Here is a 21,958-nt window from a genome sequence, read left to right as displayed (position 1 = left end):
TTCTAATGATTATCAAACCTTTGGCAAGCTTCAGCCTCTTGACAACGAGCAGATCATTAGAATCAGGTGTGTTAGAGTAGGGAGAAACCTAAAACATGTAGGGCAGTAGCTCTCCAGGAGCAGGGTTGACTACCCCTGCTTTAGAGTAAGTTATGCATGATAATTTGGTGTTGCAGGAAGTGAAAGAGGGAGTGTCAGATGATCACTCGGTTCACTTCATCGTTAATGTGAGTGTTGGTCTGTCGAGTGTCGAGGTGACGATGGAGCAAAGCGTGAAGGTGACAACAAGCTCTCAACTGGTCTCAACTGGTCTATTTATAACCAATCCTCACCTAGGGTCATGAGCTTTGGACAGTGACCAAAATAGTAAGGCTGTGTACTAAAAAAAGAGAACTTGAGAGAAAAGTTCAAAGCCTGCATACTTTGTGAATTACACACAAGTGGCCTTTGGAAAATTACAAAAATTGTGTGGCCGACCACCCCAATACTGACTACCAATAAGGAGTAGGGGATACGTGGTTTCTTAAACTGTTCAACAATCCAACAAGAACTTTGTCTGAAGCATAGGATACCTTTAGCTTCCTAACACCACAACTGACAAAGATAAGCAACAGAAAATGGATGGGTGGATGGATCCAAAATCCTGATCCATCTTGTTACTCGTTAAACATAAGAGGGGATCTTTTGAAGCCTGTGAAATGTGTGCAATGCAGCTTAGACTCAACCCTATATCACCTTTTATCCTTTCATCTCTCCTTTATGTACTAGGTTATGAAGAAAAACATCTATTAATGCTAAAAGTGAATGATGTTTGGCTCAGTGTTTTAGCACCGACACCTTGCAGCAAAAAATAACAGTCAGATGAAAAGCGAGCTGAAGGAATTTTCACAGAAATAAAGATGTCAGACACAGTAACAGACGGGGTAAGACATCTAATGACTGGAGACAGAATAATTACTGTATGTGTGTTTTCTTGTTTGCACATGCCAGAAGTGGGTATCTGAAAACCCGGTGACACTCTACCCTCACTCCCTTCTTGTCTTTCTCTCAAGGTCTCTATTTCAAATCAAATACACTAAAATGATTCCAGTTATTTTTGGAGAGTTTAGGCAATCAGTCTTCGAGACAGCTGAGAACATTAAGAAAATAAATTATTTATCTTGCCTCAATACACCGCACCCATCAGGTGCTAAAAAAAAAAAGAATGGAAAATTTTGCAGCTGCTGTTCAGCCCAACAAACCTCAAAACACTAAGCTCTCGTTTTAACTAGATATTTAAGCCAGATTAACATGGGATGGGAGAGAGTAAGATGAGACGAAACCAGAGTAGGCTGAGGAAGATAGGGTTCGCGAGAAGGGTGATGGGTGGAGCTGGAGAGGATATGTGGAAAAGAGGAGGAGAGAGGGAAGAGCTTAAAATGGGAGTTCAACTGAGGACACTATCCTCAAAACACCCCGCTGCCTTCTGCAAAGTTCTGCCTTGTGAGTACGCCTACAAAAGCGTACTCACACAAGTAGACACGCATTCTGCACATATGCATTCACGCACAAATGTCTGACATGCAAATGTCTGACATGCAAATGCAGACACCCACAAAAACTGATGAATGGGAAAAACAAAAAGAAAGAGAGGAAGAAAAACATAAGACTTTTGGCAAGGTCAGAGACATATATCTATAACTTTATATAAATAGTTGGCGAACACATGTTATATTTTATGATTATTACAAAATCACTACATTGCACTACATGCACTACATGCATTATATCATGGGTGGTCCAAATTAGTATCAAAGCGGCTACCTTGGCATTCTCAGCTGCCACACTCTGCATTCTCCTAATACAAACTTTAACACACATCTCATCTCATTTTCCCTCCAGTTGGCCTCACTATGGAGCCATTTCCTGGTTGCATTGCCAAAGACATAGTCATTTCCTGACTGTTTCTTCCCCTGTCAGCTCGGCTTTCTAGTGGCGTAGCTACTGACGAACAAAGCAAACAGGTCACTGACACATCCTGTAACACAACAGATCAGACTGGACCAGACTAGACTTATCTGCACCTGGGCTCACTAGGATAAGACCGATAAGAGATATAGTAGCAACACAAGAAGGGACCAGACCATACAAAGCCAGGCTCAAAAGGCCCAACTACACTAGCTCAAACAAGGCCAGACAAAACATAGAAGAAACTATTCTGTTATGAGGAGTCATGGTGCAAAGTACCTATTAGCGTCTATATGTCAATTAGTGTTTGTAAATCATATTTTGAAGTCCAGGGGCCGCGTGAGCAAAATAACACAAACACGCTGAAAGGATTGCAGTGACTGTTAAAGAGTTAAGGCAATTTGTCTTCAAGACAGCCGAGTGTTTTTTGAAAATGAAAAGCTGCATTAGACTTAATACACCGCATCCACTATGTGCTATTAAAGGTAATTTTGAAGCTGCTTATTTAATCCAACTGACCTCAAGACAATAACCTTTTACTAAGTTGACATTTTTAGATCAGCTCACCAGGCGTCTCCTCATCATTAGGAATTTGAATCTCGTATAAATATTGTGTAAAAACACGCAGCAGGTCAGAAACATACTGTGGGCCACACAACATACTGTAAAGCAGCAGACGGAGGGCTCAGCAACCAGAGCATATGGACAGACAGAGGTGACTATTTTTAATGCAATGAATTTCATGATCACACTCACAAGATGATTCATGTGAATGATATGTTCTCATTCTTCAAATGAAATTGAGGACGAATGCTTCGAAATTGCTTCAGAGCTTCATTGGGACAGAAAAGAAGAAGAAAAATAATCCCTGTCTCAAGTATTACAAAAATGATGAAAAAAAAAACACACACACACACACTCTAATCCATCTTTAATCCATTAATAAACTGTGCATATCAACAGCACATGATTCAATGGGATTTCTTAAATCAGTAAGGAAGCAAAGGATACTTAAGGATTATCCTGCTAAGCGGTTGTTAGAGCTCCGTTTAAACTGTATTGTCCTTTTTTTAAATACAGTATGTTGTTTTAAATCCAAGGGGTTCTTAGGAAAGCTGTTTGCGGTGTTTTTACATGGTTAACCTCGAACTGCAGGAGAGTCTGTTTTATATTCTGCCGGCTAAACTCACATTTGAGAGGCAAATAAGACACATAAAAGGGAGAAAAAAAACTCACTGGCAGCTTTAATGAAGCTCCTCTGGTACTGGTACGTCATGAGAGGACCGGGCAGCACTCTGGAAACACAGTAGACAGAGATGTCAGAGGCAGAATGTCAGGTTGGAAAATGGAGCTTTGCAACATCAATAAATATGTGCGGTTCTGGATGAGCACTCATCTGATTACGTTCTCCTTCTCATCTTTTATCTCCACCATGCCAGCGTGCACAGCTGGACATCAGTATATCACTTCTCCTGAGGAGTGTAATGACTCCTACTTGTTCTCAATGAGGCCTTAACTGATGTCCTAATGCTGTGTGTATGTGTCTAAGTGTGTGAATAGTCGGTCTTTCCGTGAAGCTGTCCATTTATGTACCAATGAACTGCCTGTATGAATGTTGTTATTGTCTATTCAATTCAATTTACTTATTGCTCGTGTGTTTGTGTTGTGTAGAGTGTAGATTTAGTCAGGTAGAGTAGACTGAGCACAGCTTGAACACCACTTCCCTTTATGCATTTCTCGTTCTGCTTAGCCGCCATTTCCCGGCCTCCCACACACAATCATGATCATTCCCTCATTACCAATTGGTGACAGGAAAGGAAGTAATTTAACCATGAGCTGCTATACAGTGATCAGCTGAAAGACTGGGGTTGTGCTGGGCATGTTTGATTGTATTCAGCAATACAAAGTGTAAAATATTTTGTGCTATCAACAACCCCTGTATGGGATTAGATGTTTCCAAAATTAATAAAACAGGCTTCGCATGAAAATACGGCAAATACAGTATGGAAAACATAACATAACAAATGTGAAAAAAACAATGAATGGATTCAACATGGGTCTTTGATGTTATTTGGCACACAAACCTCAGATAGTGCTTGATAGCACTTGTGATAGTCTTGATCTCCCACTCTGAGTTTTCAAGCTCCACGTCAGCACATGTTTTAGGATCTGATAGACAAAAATATGATTATTTAAAAAATGATATAACAGCAGAAAAAATATATTTTTAGTTTTGACTTAATGTGTTTGTTGTTTTTGTGTGTGTTTACCCATAGCAAGGTTCAGTAGTTTCTGTACTCTGGAGTTGACACCGACGATTCTGTACAAGCCCTGGTCATCGATACCTAGAGAGGAGAGGTTGATGTTCTTAATCTGGGAAAATATTAACCAACCAAAACATAATACAGAGGAAACATACATACTTCACCAAGAGAACTTCTCCAATCAAATGTTAGTAAGTACACTTACAAATAATCCTAAAATAGATTGTATGGGGCAAACAAAACAGGCAGGCTTCTGGTTTAACTTCCAAAACCGTAACCACATCTCCATGCTTATGAAGAAGTTGTCTTTTTTTAAAAACTGGAACCACTCAAAGACTGACATTTAATTTATCTGTTACAGAAAATCAGATTTCTGGATCTTAAAAGGTGTACGAAGACTATGACTCAACATACATTTCATGAGGACCAAGAGCAGTTACAGAGTTAACGTAATGACAGACCATTTCAGTAAAATTGAAGCACATTTAACATCTGAGTACATGTGTATTTGTCTTGACATTTGTTTAATCGACATCCATATTTTGTTCAATTGTTATTTTTATATGTCCTTTATGTAAAGAATTACTTGGAAATACGAGGGCCATCATTATATATCATCTAAATGTAAATGTGTCTTCCAGGCAATGAAAAGCCAGAGCACTCCGTAATAGATGCTCTTAATGCAGCCAATGAAAGGGAAAGGGAGTGATATTGCACATGTGGACCTTTACTGTGACATTTTCAGAAGAGAGGGACCTCAGAAGACAACACACTCAGAGGATGGAGGGTTTAAATCCTGCAGATGACCTTTGACACTTGTCATTTCAAAAACCCCAACAGCACCTATGCTACACAACGCAGAAGTTAGAGTATATAATTCTATTTCTACCATGCACGCACCTTACCATGTAGTCTAGTATGTATACATGTACATATTGCATATGGTACATTAAAGTCCCACTCCAGACAAGACACAATTTAAAGTATTTAGAAACTGCTCTGCTATAAGTAATATTTATTTTAACATGGTTTGCCCACATAGAGAGCAAAAAAAAAAAAAAAACATCAGAGGGGGCAAGAAACACGTATACTTAACTAATATATCCATGGCAATATTATATGTCTTTCCACAGCTTCTACTTTGCTGTTTAAGTGGATGTGTATACGTTGATATGTGGGGAGTATACTGTGTGTATTTAAAAATAATTGTTGGTACTGTGTTCTGCTGTGGTGGAGCACAGTACACAGTTGTGAACTGAATCTAACTGCAAAATAGGGCCCATCAAAGTAAAGAAGCAGGAATTCCACAGAACTAAAAGAATTAAACAAGAATCTGGGTTAACACTATACCTCGGGTCTCCACTGCATAAATGAACTTTTTCATCACGTTGAACCCGGTCACATCCAGCTGGGCCACTGATGGAGAGGAAAAATTACAGTCAGAAAAAAATGTTTGTTTTACATTTGTTTTGATTTCTAAAATGAGATATGTATCTATTTGAAAAACAAAAGTTACAGAGTATTTTGAATATTCATATTTAAATGCAGCATCCATGATATTTATTCTAATCCTTATCCTGACAATACATAAAATCAAATGATAATGCAAAAAAAAAAATGTACCCTTGAACAAACAGTCAATTGATGCTAATTAAAGCTACTTACTGCCTTCAGCCTGGTTGTCTTTGTTCAGATTGTATACCTGCAAATAAAAAACAAAACAATTACTTCAGCTAGAAAATGATTTAAAACTAAGCTTAATGAAGGCAGGCTATATTTGTATCACATCTGTAGTCAACATTTTACACAAAAAAAAGAAAAGAAAAACGTAAAACATGAACATCAATATTTTTTGTTTGATTACAGAGTGCCTGAGCTTTGCAACTGCTTGTTGAAGCTTGCAGTGACTTTATTGATGGTGATTACCTTTGCACGGTTGAATGTAGACACACAAGGATGAAGGAGGTGTTGGGACATGAACGGGACTGAATGAGACTGTGAAAAGAGGTACTACCTCACACTTCCAGTCTTAAGGCCTTTAGCCTTAGCTGTATATTGAAGTGAAATTAGGGTGTAAAATCATCTCAGGGTCTTTTTAGGCAAATTCAGTCATCAAATAAGCCATCGAGACACATTTTTTTTGTGTTAAAACTATTAACGTAGATTTTCCGGAGAGTCGCCTGCCGCGGCTAACTCAGGTGAGCCTGGGGCAGCCAGTTGAACGCATCACAACGCCTTTTTTTTCTGCTCCCAGCTAATCCAGAAATGAAGCTGAAGCAGGCAGAATGAAGTCTACCGTCAATGCTAGCTATCTGTGGCGGCAACCAACTGTCACTCAAAGCAGCCAGCTCCTAATTATGAAACGTGATGCCTTTAATAATAGCCTAAACATACTTTTGTGAGTTTGTTTTTGTTTTTTTTTTGCACCAGGCTATAAACATGTAAACATACGTCTGCTCTAAATTTGGGTATTTTAACATGGGTATCAATAGGGATTGGCTCGCTTTTGAGCCTCAAGAGGCCATTTGATGAACTGTGCAATGTTCAGCCCCAGAGGTTGCCACTTAGTTGGATCTCTTGTTTTGCTTAGCAGACACGTTGTGCCTCTCGCTCCCTCTCTTCACTCTGTCATATAAGTACAAACTGGTAACCGTGGTAACCTACCGGTTCTCTCCCATCCATGGCCTCCATCCACAACCTGCGGTCTTCTTCTGATAAAGCCTGCATGGTGATTACTCCCGGCCTTCACACACAAATAACACACACACAAAGAACACACACACATACACACACACACACGGTATATTAGCCTACTGAATATTAAGATCAGTGGTAAACACTGTCGGTTAAATGCTATCCATTAACCCTTCAAATACCAGCCAAACACAAATAAGGATAAACATTCAAAAGTTCAAGTAACTAGCATAAAGAGTTTAAGAAAAAAATCATTTGATTTGATTGTTTCAGCTCCTCAGATGAACACAGTAGCGTAGAAGGATTTCTGTATGCAAATCTCAAACTTGTTTAAGAATAATAAATTCATTCGTGGGTGCCAGAGGTATGAGTACTGTATCACCTTCCAGTAAAAACAGATGATCAACAGCTTTTTCACCATAAAAGGATACAAAATAAGGAGTTAAATTAAGCCTTAAAATCCACAGAGGATTCATTCGACTAAGCAACTGCAATATATCATCCTGATACAGGTAACCTTAAGCACACACACGCACACGCACACGCACACGCACACACACACACACACACACACACACACACACACACACACACACACACACACACACACACACACACACACACACACACACACACACACACACACACACACACACACACACACACACACACACACACACTTCTCTCATTGATCAATGGACCATCCCTGTCTTCTAAAGGTTTCCAATAGGTCCAATAGTCTATCACCCTGTCACTGGCAGCACACTCACCTTCAGCTGTCACCGCAGCACTAAAAAATCCCCTCCACACACACCAATCTATACACTGTCCTTCAAACATGAGACACCACCTAGCATACAGTCACACACAGAAGAATGTGTGCAGCCACATAAACACACAAGTAAATGCAAATCAAAACAAATGTTGGACTTAATCGAGATATATTTATGACACACTGTGCAGCAGCAACCAGCAAATTATGTGTAAATACACCTTTGAGGAAATACTATATCTACTTTATAGAGAAACACACATCAACAAGTGCACACCACAATACAGGCACAATGTGAAATGTGAAACAAGGTTGAAAGACGATGACGAAGTGAGCTGATTTGATGGAGGAGGGTTGAAGGTAAGGAGGAATAGGGAGGGAGAAGGGGGGGAAGGAGAAGTATAGAAAGGGACGCCTGCATGGGCCTCTGCATAAGAGGACAAACAGCGACAAAGTCTCATCTTCAAGTACAAAACAACTGAGCACCCCCATGTGTCTCTCAGCTGTAATTACACCATGTAAATAAACTCATGCCACTGACTGAACTGATGGCTGATCAAAGCAATGTAGTTGTAATTAGTTACAGCTACATTGATTAATTAATTTACTGGTGTCAAATTCCATGATGCCTCCATTTCTCTCTCCTGGTTTGTTTATGTCTTTTTTTTCAAAATGTTGCTGGGTTGCTGGGAACAAAATCACCTGAAAATAATTTGTTGCCAAATAGATTCATGCCCCCATATTCCCCAGATAATTCCAGATTTTTCCTGTTTCAGAATTCAACAGTGATTTGAACAGGAGACACATGCAACCAAATCAAACACTGACTGACCTGTCCACAGCCTCCACATCAAAACAGAATCTCTTTTCTATCGAGTCTGTCTTCCTCCTGGTGCAGGACTTTAGGGTAAAGTTCTCCTCGTCACCCTGCCAAAGAGAGAGCAAAAGAAAAAAAAACATCCTAGTAGATATGTATCATTTTGATGCAGGCATGACCAACTATAAAGTATTAACCATGCAATGTATGAAATTTGAGAGGATGATGGATATTTTCTTGCACAAGTCAGCAATAGATTAATCAAAACACTAGTTATGGTTTTAGAGTTAGGTACGTTTTCAATAATGACTCACTCTCCTTCCTCTCATGTCAGAGGACAACTGAAATTACGGACAGTTTTCCAACTTGCTTGATTTCCAATTGGAGTCACATCATTTTGGTCAAACAGAAGCAATTGAAACAATTTGAGCATTGTCTCATCACTGAAGGAACCAAATCAGAAACTATTCATGAGACACTCAGCTCCTTAGCTTCAGTCACGCCAGCGACATGTGCTTAAATATTTTCTTCGTGTGAAAATCGGAGGGTTGTATCAATTAAACATGATGTAAGAGACTGTCTGATGTAATGTTAGCCTCTTCACTAATGGGGTTAAGGTTACATCCACATGACAATTTGGGTAGTGGCAAATGTTGTTAATCACAAAAACACATAAAAACTGGTTTAAATTAATTATAAGGTGGTTATCTTAAATTTCTGGCCCTCATAATAATGTTATTTTGTAGACAGGCACATGGATGTGCTACTTTATGAAAAGGTCTCATAATGTCTGACATGGATAAAATGTTTTATGCTACATGTGTGGAAGGGAAACCAGGATCGTGTCGGCACCTGATTCTCCTCACGTTACCTGGTGTTTATATGAGGAAACGACTCAAGAAACACTAATGGGCCCAGGTCTGATGTCTTGACTATGATCCTCTATATGTCCTCTTTCTGTCTGTGATGTAGTGTTTTTACTTTTCCTCCAGTTACCCACTCAAAATGCTCTGTGAGAAACCTCAGAAAACAGGGCTCAACTTGCTTCAGCTTTGGGTTATTTGGTATGTAGGAGTAGAGAGTGATTACGGATAGTATAGATAGTATTTGTAGTGCTTAATACAAGTACTAAAACCGTATTCTGGTATAAAATGGCAGCACGCGTCAAAAATGCTCCTCGTCTTGGTACAGAAGGACTGACGCAACACTTGACATTTTCTTTTGATGATTCAACATAGTGCAACGGTTTTCTGCTCTGCTCGCAAAACTTCACTGTAGCTTCCCTCAATATATCCTGTGACAATGTGTTGTGTGAGCTTGTTGTGTTGGAGAGCAGCCCAGTGAGATCAACTGGGTTAGGACCAATAGCAAATCAGACAACATGATGATAAGCTATGGCCCTCTATAAGAGGGTGTCAAAGCATGTGGAACATTTTCATGCACATAGATATGATTTATGTTTACATGTAGATGGCTAGACAGATGGATAGCCTGGATGTTTCGGGACATTGTAACTTAATCTGTATACACTGTATATAAATGCTCAAAGCGACTCACTGTTTTCCCTCCTGATTTAGGGTCAAACAGGACCATGGTCATCCTCTTGGGCTCACGATGGTATGTACAGTAGTACTTCACCCAGGTAGATACAAATGAGCCTAAGGGAGTGAGGGAAAGAAATGGTGACAGGTGAATAGAGGGAAGGTTAATAAAAACAAAAAAACAGTAAAAGAAAATAAATGAAAAAAAATTATGCTGTCAAACAGTCAGAGAAAGACAGAGACAGAGGCAGGAGGGGGAGACAGGATAACAACGAAAAAGAAAAGGATGGAAAAGGTGTCTTAGTCATGTCTGCATTAGTGCTAGATAGGTTACCGTGGTAACTGCACGTGGTCAGAGCTACTGTCACGTCCCCAACCGATCAGACTTGTCCTCATCAACCGTAGGTTCATTATGGTTTGTTTATCCTGCTGCTCTGACAGTGTGTGTGTGTATGTGTGTGTGTGTGTGTGTGTGTGTGTGTGTGTGTGTGTGTGTGTGTGTGTGTGTGTGTGTGTGTGTGTGTGTGTGTGTGTGTGTGTGTGTGTGTGTGTGTGTGTGTGTGTGTGTGTGTGTGTGTGTGTGTGTGTGTATGTGTGTGTGTGTGTGTGTGTGTGTGTGTGTGTGTGTGTGTGTGTGCAAAACAACATGCCCCATAAACGTACTGTGCCTACATACTATATAAACAGAAACCCCCACCCACACACATTCTCATTCATGTTTCCATGGTACTACAACTGAATTTAGGAAAAAAAACAAGATGTGACATGTAGACACACACAAACACACACACACAGATGTGGGCCGATACGTACGTTTCTCCTGCACAAACAGGTATCCCTCCATGGTGTGCTGGCTGACACTCTTGTGTTCATGTGGATTCTCCTTCATCTTCCTCATCAGACTCTCCACCTCCGACCGCGTGCTCTCAAAACGGTTCCTTGTCTGTCAGTACAAGCACAGAGGAGCATACGCCTCAGGCCTTTCATTGAACGGTACGATCCTGAGTCAACACTGTAGCTTTTACAGTAGATACCCCTTTATCATCAAAATCATTTTTTTTTAGATGTCCTCTTTGAGTAACTGTTTGACCTTTGAATTTCTTCCAGCCTACAGCCTTTTCACATTTGGAGGATTATTTTCTCCGACATCTTTTATCGTCTGAATGAATTTAGATGGCCTCTGAACTTTCAACATGAATGCTTTAGGGTAGCATATTGGATGAAGTAGCCTTTTCAGTTTATTAAAACTAAGAAAGTGAAGCCCCTCGAAAAATGTTATCGTAGTCTTTATTTCTACAGACAATTCTTTCGTCAATGGCATACTTATATATTTATGAACAGTGCTCAAGGTTATCATGTGACCTTTGTTTCTTTGTGTGTGACCTTACATTCTGTATACTGATGGTGAGATCAGTCTTGAAGTGGTTGAAGTCCTTGGCCAGCTCATAGCCGTGGTGATAGTAGGTGAACAGGCCTTGGAGGAATGCTAACAGCTGAGGGAAACAAAAACAGCAAGAAAATGAAGTAAATGAAGGAAGAATAGGATGGACAAAGATAAGGAAAAGGATAAAGAGAGGAAAGGACGAGAGGGCAGATGAGGACAATGGCGAATAAATGCCGAGTGAGAAGAACACAAGGACAAATGGAAAGAGGAAATATAATGTGGAGAGGGAGGAAAAGGTTGAGGAAGAGAGGGAAAATGCAGATGGGGGACAAAGTGGAAAGTTTAGTGAGTGTCAAACTAATTGTCTTTAGTTCCTCAACAACTACTACTGAGGCGATATTACATAAAAGAGAAAAACAACAAGTGTCTTACAGGCTCCACAAAGTCAAACATCTTCCTCTCTTGGACCTCCTGCACCTTGAAGACGTACTCCAGTGACACCTCATAGAAATGCTGCCGTACGTTATCTACCTGGTTGTCCGCCTACAAACAGGGAAGGTTATTAAGAAAATTGACAGACTGATATCCATGGAAAAATATGAGAACTATCACTGATCAGGCTAGGGGAAAGAAGAGGGATGTGAACTCAGACACCATCTTACCTCATGTAGATGTGACTCTTTCTTCCTTGCTGAAAGGCTAAGGTGCTTCTCCAGCACTGCACAATACTTCTCCGTCTCTTTGTCATATTTTTTCTTGGCTTCCTGTTACAGATAAAAAAAAATTAAAAAAAATGTATTTGGGTGACAGACAGATCATCTAAGCTCAAGGTAACTCAATAGACCAAACCTTTATTTCAATTCTCATCATATTAGCACAGAAGTAATTTGATCTATTGGACTGCCATCTGCAACCAACCATAGGCCTTGTGCAATTGAAAGAAAAGCTGAACTGGGGATTTTGAGAACTGAGAGCAAGGCAAACATAGCGCATAGCTTTCATTTTTCAGGGTGTCCATGATGTGATTGTTCCGCCAACAGCACAGCTGCTTATTGAACAACAGACTGTTTCATCACAACTGAGCTGAAATCACTGACAAAAGACAGTTCTGAATGATAAACCAGGGACATATAGAGCAGGGTGTGTATTTCATAAGACAGCTGGATTGGAAATTACTGAGAAAACGAAAAAAAGTCTCCAAGAAGATCAAGAAACACACCAGTTATTGTTTCTTTTGCGATCACGTTGTTAATAGTCACGTTAGAATCATTAAACTTGAATCTAATTCAGGCCAGACGCAGGGGAGCTATGGATATCAGGAAAGGGAGACAAGTAAACAAGAGGAGAAAAGTGAATGGATAAACAGAGGAGGGGCAGATCAGGGTGGGTCTCCCGCCGTCAGAGAGACCCTTGGGTGTAATTAATGTACATCTGTCCCAGCCAGTTCAAATTATTGCATTTCTGTATCCAAAACCCATAACGTGACCGGGCTGAAAATTGACAAAGAAGCTCAAAAACTTGGGACATCCTAACAGAATCTGAATATGTGGTACTTCTGTTGTGTTTTATCATGAAAAAAACCTCACGATCAACTTTATTAGTTTATAAAAATGGACTTATTAAATAAATAAATTAAGCATTTTTCATTATTTATCAAGTAATGATGTCAGACATTCACTGGTTCCAGCTTTTCAAATGTGAGGTCTTGCTGCACTTCTGTTTTAAATCACTGTAAACTGAATATTTGGGTGTTTTGATCCGTTGGTAAAACCAAACAAGCAGTGAAAAGAGACAAAATTGTGATGGACTTTATCCAGCAATTTAATCAGTTAACTGACAAAAAGAATAATGATGGAAATAATTGTATGCAATGTAACGCAAACACATAGATACACAAACTGTATCACTTAAACACCATCTCATAATATGTCTTGTAGATTGAAGCTCTAAGCGTGCACACTGGAAACCAGTGAGCCAAACTTCTGTTCTGTTTGTCATTATGACATTACCGATGCCGGAAAGTGAAGAAGATACAAGTCAAAATGTCTTTTATGGAAAAGGCCTGTTGGGGATCATATTGTAAATCATTCAGCAACACTGTATAATGGTATTCTACAGGATGTTTTTTACATTAATGTGATCAGTTTTCTCCATCTGTTGTGTATTTAATTAGCGGAACTCGCTAGTCTTCTTGTCTGGTTATTGTGTTTGTGTGGGTTAGTTCTTCAAACCCCCCTTTGAAAGATATTTGCCCAAAAACCAATGCAATGCAATAATGTCAATAATTCCTTGATCTCAACTCCTACAGTCACATGACAAAGGTGTTTTATTGCCGAGCCAGTGTCAACAAAAAGAAGAGTCCTCAGAGCCAGAGGAGGAACAGACAGCAGCTGCAGAACACATCAGAGATGATGAGCATTCCTCTAAACAACAAGGCCTCTGTTTCTTTGACTTTTTCATATTCACTGTGGAAATCATGTCTGAAATGACAGCTGCTGCAGACCTCTTCTGCGTGTCCCTCATTATGGGTTTCATGACATAATTCAGAACAAAAATACATGTATAAAAACAACGGAAGGGCTTGATTGTCTGAGTTCCTTTAAGAAAGTGATGTAAGAGTAAAAAGCACATTACACAACTAGTATAAATGTAATGTTTTTTTATGAATCACCTTTTTGTTTTTGTTTGTTTGTTTTTTTACCAAATCATTGGTAAAAACTTTTGGGCATTTAAATGTGTTTACTTTAAGTTACTTCCATCCTCGGCCAGCAGGTGGCAATCTCCTCCCAGTATAATTGCTAACTGATGATTTCCTTTCCCCAGAAGAGTAAAGTAAATGTTTTGCCACCACAGATGCAAGTTGTACTCCACCTTCCACTGCTCTTTCATGTCAGCATTTACTAGGAGCTCCCACTGAAACATGAAGCAAACCAATACATCATCACTCCCTGCCTGATTCTGCATACAAAGTTTTTGTAAACAATCACTTTATTGGTGTATTTTCTTTTAGTTCTGCTGTTCCTTAAAATGATTGAGATAATCAGATCACATTCATTGTAAATGTGTAAACCTAAAGAAGGTGTTATTCAAAATTAAATTTACAGAAGCATTGCAGATGCTCCAATTTATTGCAAAAATATATATAATTGATTAATATGTCTCAAATGTGTGTTTTCTTCAGGACCAAGTTTATGACACTTGATCACACCTCTCCAAAATCATTGCTGCAGTAGCGGAAAGGTTTCACTTATTGCTGCAGGTCTGATGTATTTGTTTTTAGACTAGTATGGGCCTCACATAACCAGCTCTATGTCCTTTAGAGTACAAGGCTACGAGCCTCATGTTAGTCTCAAAAGCAGTATTCTACTATCTACACTTGCAATGACAGTTGAAACTTGAAATTTGTGAATTCTATAGTGAATAAGATCAGGACCTGGACCTGTTTTAAACATGTCTCCCCGTGATTCACCTAGAAGTCCTTGTGTGTCAGCTCTGGAGCTTTAGGACAAGGTGAAACTGTGCCAGGCGAAGATGCTGTCGGTTCTTTTAGGGCTAAACCTGGATTAGTACATCCCTCATGGTGACCTAATCGTACAGATTATGCGTTCACTTCTTAATCTTGCCACCATGTACAATCAAACAATGACCTGCTATATGGGGATGGATTATCAGAGTATCCACTGATAACATGTTAAATACTGCATGTATCAGGGGAACCCCCATGGCTACTCATCTAGGTCCTATGGCTAATGACTGCACAGGGTAAGTGCACCATGACCTGCTGTAAGGAGATTTAAACACTGAAACATGGCAGATATTAAACATGGGGGATTAAACAAAAACATACAGTATGGTATTTATCCTTTAACTAGAGATTTTTATTTTACTATTTTAAGTCTACAATGCAATAAATTCTCCTGATTATCTGCTTGCTTATGTTTTTCCATATCCTCCTGTACATTCAGTCGAGGTACAAAAAGATTTACACACAGGAACTCCAAAGACAACACGGGCCATGCCATGAGGGAGCCCTGCTGGCCTATGAGACACCCCTGTGATTTAGGGCAGGATTATGTATTCCTTTAATCTCCTATCCAGGTCATGCAGCAATGGTTCAGACCTTGATTCATGGATAATAATGGCAGAGGAGTGAGACCCTGAGACATGGAGTAAATATTATGTTTTTATTTTTATACTATTGCTTTTTATTACAAAGCTGTCTTAAAAGCACATTCTCTGGGTGCGGTGTCAGTGTGCTAACTGAGATGGTTAACTGCAAAATAAAGACTTTCAGGGTGTCATTTACACATACAGGTCTGCGCTAGAGGCAAAACGATGCATCGTGTCATTTTTTTTTAATCTCCAAGACATACTGTACTTTTATCTGACTTGTTATCATATTATTGCTCCTAGAAAAACTATTATGACTGACCTTTCATTCAGTGTGTATACATTTATGATCACTGAATACAATAAAGGCATTTGAAAATGATCAGCGATATTCTCAAAATTACAGTACATCGAAGACCCCTTTTAACTCAAGGAAATACTGTACTTATCCTGGAACTCTCTGTAACTTTTATATGTGCCAATAGTTTAAAAATGAGCAGACTTTTTAGAGTTTTCTAATAGGCTCAAGAGAAATTAAAAAATGCAATGACTACAAACTATATGGGTAATTTTACCCAGATGTAAAGATAAATTAAAGAAAATAAAAACTGCAGTAATGTCAAAATGGTGGTAGTGCCGTGGAAGTGATGTAGAGGTGCGAATGTTGCTGAGGCTGCAAATGATTCACCTGCAGTCTTCCATCAAATTGTCAAAGGTCGCTTATAAATTACCGCCTCCTATGTGCTGGGATCTTAACTGAAGTCTTACAGTTATTAATACTAAGCAGAGTTATGAAATCTAAACTGTATATTATTATCATCAACTGTATGTGTTGGGTGGGTGTTGGTGTCCGCCAGGGCCCCTCTAAAAGCTGCAGAAGCACTAAAAGGATTTTATTGATTTACTGATGTATGGTCCTCTGCCAATTTATCAATATGATGTACAACCAGTCGCCAAAGTCATCTCTATCACCAGTCCTGTGGCTGTGTCGCCTCCTTACCTTGGCTGCACTGATCTGTTCTTTCCTGAACCGCTCTAGAGGCATAATAAGCACATCGCTGGCATTCTCGATCTGGGGGCGCACAGATAAGCAAGTATACATTACTGTATTACAGACATCTGTCAGATTAAAATGGTTACTTTTCATTTTTTGTTAAATTCTAACGAATGCTCTTATTATCTAAGATAAAATAGCAAACTGTAACCATCTTAATAAACCTATGAATTTAGAGGTTCAACACGCAAACCAAGCCAAAGTCTATTTGTGACAATTACAGGATGCCAGACATGACATCTAGGAATGAAAAGGACTAAATATATGAAAAAATTTACTATTTCACAGAGAATATCTTGGTTTACCAAATTGTAAAGAAGTCAATTCGACTAATTAAAAAAGGCGAGTTAGCCCGACACATTCTCAATATTTGCTGAGTAATAAAAAGCATTATATGCAAAACACAGTTACCATTTCCTCCCATCAAACACCTTTAATATGCATTAAAATTAGGTGGGTCACTCACCATGCGTGTCCTCTCGTCCTCCAGGTTCTGTAGAACCGCTGCAAACTCCTGAAGGGACTTGGCTGAGGACACATGTAGACAGAAAGAGGGACAAAAAAGAGGTAGAGGGAAAAATAGAAAGTATGTATTTCAAACTGTTATGGTAAGAGACCCACAAGCACAGGCAAACAGAAAGAGGGAGAGTGTTTTAAGAGTGTTGGCACAAGGTGGTGGGGATGGAGCTTTGTTTCTGCTCTTGAACCTCTTAGAAATGTTTCTGCACTCATGACACAGCACAGCAATTAGCTGGAAATGAAGATGGTTTGTTTCTATGGTTATTTCACAGCAAGCATAGCTCCGTGCTGGTGTCGCCGTTCATTGGCAAGCGAAGACCGGCTACATTGTTTTGGGTCAGAATTTCCACTTCAATTGCCTCCATCTCTGTCCGACACTTCACACACACTAGGGGTGGAAAAGTTCACAAAGTCCACTGTTAGGTTCATATCACGGTTTTGGGGTCTCAGTGTTCGGTTCGGTTGTTTTTTTCTATTTCTTTTAGATTCTAGAAATTCCATGTATCAGATCTATAGCCTTATAATTAGATTGTTTTTTAATCAGATATCCGTACGGACATGTCATGCAATAATGCAAAAACTGAAATAATGAGGCAGCTTGTTTATGGATTACTGTAACAATCTTAAATTAAAGTGAAGTGAGATTTTGAAACAGTAGGAGAGACATTGCTACATTTACACGTTTATACATTTATATGGCAAAAAGGTAAACAATTGTTTGCCTTCTAGGTAAGAATATAAACACTTATACATCATCAAATCTTAAAAGAAAATGAAGAAAATAAGTTTTCTTTCAGTAAAATACGCACAAACAGCAATCTTAAATCGGCTACATGTATCTCTGACAAACATTGTATCCTATAAACTAGAAAGAGGAGTTCTTAAAAGAGACATTCGTTTTTCCACTTGGAAATAAAGTGCAGTATCTGGTATACAATCATATAAATATGGCGTAAGGCAAATGCTACGATGCACCTCATAAACCGAACGGTAAACACATGTCCCGAACCGTGACAAGCGTACCGTACGGGAGAGATATACTTCTCAGATGAAATGAGTCCACATACATACGGAGCATGTGCACTGGAAGTTACATGTCTAATTTGCATTCACAAAGACAGTGGAATCTGAAATTACACCTTAATTATCAACACAAACACACACTTACTCAGCTTTTTAACATCAAACTTCAAGATACAGGAGCTACAGGATTTGGTTTTTGGAAGTTTGATCGAACTAAAAGGGAGCCGAACTTCAGGGCTATGCAAGGAATGCATTGGAAAAAAGTGCAATCCTTTAATAAAGCTCATAAAAAGCAGTCAAACCTTTCAGTAAGCTCAATTACACATTCTTGATCAATCACATGGAAAATGTGATACTGAGAGAATAACAAAAATATACAGACCCAGTACAATTAACAGAGGCTATTTTTCGGCTATTTGCTAATTTTTCCATTGTAGTGTGAGGAAACTTTTAATAATAAAAGTAATTTATTTAAATTGATGTGCTGAAGATCCGTATGAAGGGAAATCGTCACTGTATCAGAGAGAAAAAACAAGTTTGGACAGGAGTATGACTAAGAATATCCTAAAAACAACAGTGCCATGGTTCAGCCCAGTTGAGCAGCAAGCTGTTCAGGAAAGATAGCTAGAGTAAGTTAAACAACAGTAGTGGGTGGGTCAGGCCAGTGAGAAACTGCAGCCTGCACAGACAGAGCCAGGCAGCAGGAGAGGGTGTGGTGGCTGCTGCATGTTTCACAGCAGGTTGCTTGGACAGTGACAGAAAGAGCACGGCGAGGCCTAAATGAGATCATGGAATTAATGTATTCTCATGTACTGTAGACCTTTACACTGGTAGAAAAATGTACTTGTATTGTTAGCACATCACATAATGACAACAAAACAATGAAGGTGAAAAGTGACTGTTGATTACATTTTTACCCTGCTTTAAATGCTTCAGATTTTTCACATGATTTCCATAGCATTCAAACAAATACAACAGCATATTTGGGCCATTGTAGGTAAAAAATATATTTATTCTAGAGCCAGGAGAGGAGGGTAATATTCAGAGAAAAAAACTCAGATTAAGATAAGATAACAATGTGAATTTTACGAGAAAAAATATTCATAGATATTTTCTGACATCATAAAGTAAAAAAAATACTCACATATTGCCTAAGATTTAAATCACAATTTAAAATATTGGGTTTTTCTGTTACATCCCTTCATTTTGCAAGGTTGTATCAACCTCACCATCCCACCACAGACTCTGCTGCTTTCTCATAAATGTGTGACTTCTTCTTGTAAATGTACCACTTTAATCTCAATGAATACGCAAGTTTTATACTTATAATCCTTTTTTTTCTCTGCGATTTCTTTTATTCCCTACCATGGCGTTAATATGCCTTTGTATAAAATAATACGCTTTAATACTGATTCAGGGCAAAGATATCATTTAAAACTGGCTGTTATGGTTTCCTATATAATAGCAATGAAAACCAACCTGGCCTTTAAATCAGTGCTGATGAGGCTGTTCTATTACAGTTACTATCAAAGGCAAAACATTGTCGACCATCTATTTACAGGCTTTTCTCTGCATGTTCAGGAAATACTGTATATTGGATTTCATATCAGGAAGCTCACCTATGCATATCTCATCATCGGTCTCTGCGTCTCCAATACACTGGAATTTGAACTCGTTGAGAGAGTCAGCAAACTTCCTCTTGGCTGTTGACAGACCTGAGAGAATGGAGAGAAGAGAAAAAGAGGCAGTTAGCTTTACTGATGTTTTATGTCGTCAGCGAGGACATTTTATAAGCAAATACAAAGCTTTGCATTCTTACTTTTAACTCAGGTCACCTGACCTTAAAAAACATGAAATACACCCATGGAGGAGAATATCTCTGTATTTTTATTATGCAGTTACTGAAAGTGAGAGTGAGTGGAAAACGGCTAAATGCAGACAAGAGGATACTGTGAGTGGATCCCCGGTGGTGTTAGTGATAAAGGTCGACAGGTTTTACATTTCTTTGGAGGTTTTTGTGTCTGCACGTGTGTGTGCTGAGAAGTGCACAAAGTTCCATTAAACTTAAGTCACATTAGCCAAGTGAGGCGGTGAAAAGCCTCGGACAGATGGATGCCTTTCAAATAATACATGAGGCGCTAAAAGCTCCAAGGAGACAGACACTCACAGAGAGTTTGGCTCTCTGTCCATTTAAACTCAAGGCAGGGTCACCTTCACAACAATGTCTCCTGTTGCTGGACTGGCCGAGGCTTTTCATAACTTTCTTAGATACTGCACATATTGAGGAACAACACGTCATCCGAAGTTAAAAGTTTTTTTAAATGATGACGATATAAAAGGATAATTATGACTTTACTTTCATGATCAAAAAAGAATGAAAAAAGTGGTCAACCTCAGCGAGGATCTCCCACTTTCCCAGAGAAAAGAGGACCTGCCATGCTAAAGTACACAAGTAAATGCATATTGCAGAGGAGTCTTGTAAACTACTGCTAGAACTTAAAATGAAGACAAGGATGCAGAGAAATAATGACGGAAAGAAGAGAGGATAGATCAAGAGTCTCATGGAAAGACAGATGGGAGTCAGGGAAAGGACAGTGAATGTAGAGAGAAAAGACAGAGTGTAATTGACCATGTTCATGTAAATACCACACTATGCAGATATCTGTGTGTGTGTGTGTGTGTGTGTGTGTGTGTGTGTGTGTGTGTGTGTGTGTGTGTGTGTGTGTGTGTGTGTGTGTGTGTGTGTGTGTGTGTGTGTGTGTGTGTGTGTGTGTGTGTGTGTGTGTGTGTGCTTGTACGTGCGTTTGGAAAAATCTGCTGCAGCCTGCCAGTCGACGGAATGAAACACAGGCCAAGAGGAGCTCCTGCATGTGCTGCCAGAAACATACAAACACTTGCTGGCACACTTTGGCCCTCTTTTGGGATAGACACAGTAAAACACAGCGGCTCAGTAGCGTCAAAATAACTAACGTATGACCAAAAGGAGACCTCACTCTGACCTTGAAGGATAAACCGTGGTTTTACAGTGTCAGTGTCCAGCAAAAAAAAAGAAATACTTTAGTTCAGTTTAGTTCAGGCAACAATAGTAGTCTTAGGCCGTGACACACAATAAAAGGACGGACCGCGTTGGAAATGATCAAATTCAACAGTTATTTATTCTGAATTTGAAAAAAAAAAAAAACTTTCCAGCAGTTGAAAGAAGTTATATTAATGGAATTTAGTTTCATTGTTTATAAGTGAGTTTCTGAATACAGGATGTGTGCATTTCTATGTGTTTTGATACTTTTACAGTATTTATATAGCACCTACTCATGCTTTATAATCAGGAAAGACACGGAAAAGCTTACTTTTTACAATATGAGACCTTTACATTTGACAGAGCTTGCAGTGACTCGTTGTGAACATGGATATTGAGTAACAGAAATCAAATAGCAACAGCAACACAACAGTTTTGGCTTACTTATGGTGTTTGTCTCCAGTGTCGACCAAATGAAAATGTCTTCAGGTATAAGACAGCATGGCTTTCCTGTTTTAAAAGCAGAGCTCTTTGAAGCTGCTGTGTGTGCATCCATAGCTTTGAAAAGCCAGAAATACCAGCACCTGGCAAAGTCATCTGTGAGATACTAGCCGTGACTCAACAACCCAGTGAAGGCTCTGCTGACATATCGGGGTGTTATTGTAACATGCTTGTTAATAATTCATTCCAAGTGAATGTTCTTTTGCAGGAAAAAAATATTCAGGAGAGGGTAGGGAATCATTTGTTTGCATGAAGCATGAGTGCAACACTGATAATCAGCCTTAAATCACATTCATCACTATACATTTCTTTCACT

At 39.1% G+C, this 21,958-nt stretch overlaps 1 protein-coding gene across 2 annotated transcripts in view; it reads right to left on the bottom strand.

Annotated features, from left to right (window-relative positions):
• The window catches only part of LOC310956191 (rho GTPase-activating protein 26-like), an 86,418-nt gene that overhangs the window by 28,695 nt on the left and 35,765 nt on the right, over positions 1 to 21,958 (bottom strand). For both annotated transcript variants that reach the window (XM_083926343.1, XM_083926344.1), the window contains exons 2-16: positions 19,745 to 19,840; positions 17,050 to 17,111; positions 16,530 to 16,601; positions 12,082 to 12,183; positions 11,852 to 11,962; positions 11,424 to 11,528; positions 10,849 to 10,978; positions 10,052 to 10,152; positions 8,510 to 8,604; positions 6,876 to 6,954; positions 5,877 to 5,913; positions 5,562 to 5,627; positions 4,218 to 4,292; positions 4,032 to 4,116; positions 3,184 to 3,242 (exon numbers count right to left, since the gene is read on the bottom strand). In XM_083926343.1, coding sequence (XP_083782469.1) covers positions 3,184 to 3,242; positions 4,032 to 4,116; positions 4,218 to 4,292; positions 5,562 to 5,627; positions 5,877 to 5,913; positions 6,876 to 6,954; positions 8,510 to 8,604; positions 10,052 to 10,152; positions 10,849 to 10,978; positions 11,424 to 11,528; positions 11,852 to 11,962; positions 12,082 to 12,183; positions 16,530 to 16,601; positions 17,050 to 17,111; positions 19,745 to 19,840 — 1,275 coding nt within the window. The remainder of the gene's footprint in view (positions 1 to 3,183; positions 3,243 to 4,031; positions 4,117 to 4,217; positions 4,293 to 5,561; positions 5,628 to 5,876; positions 5,914 to 6,875; positions 6,955 to 8,509; positions 8,605 to 10,051; positions 10,153 to 10,848; positions 10,979 to 11,423; positions 11,529 to 11,851; positions 11,963 to 12,081; positions 12,184 to 16,529; positions 16,602 to 17,049; positions 17,112 to 19,744; positions 19,841 to 21,958) is intronic.

Source organism: Echiichthys vipera (assembly GCF_963691815.1).
Source record: "Echiichthys vipera genome assembly, chromosome: 14".
Classification (NCBI taxonomy): Eukaryota; Metazoa; Chordata; class Actinopteri; order Perciformes; family Trachinidae; genus Echiichthys; species Echiichthys vipera.
The sequence above is the reverse complement of the archived record's forward strand: the minus strand, read 5'-3'. Positions and strand labels throughout refer to the sequence as shown.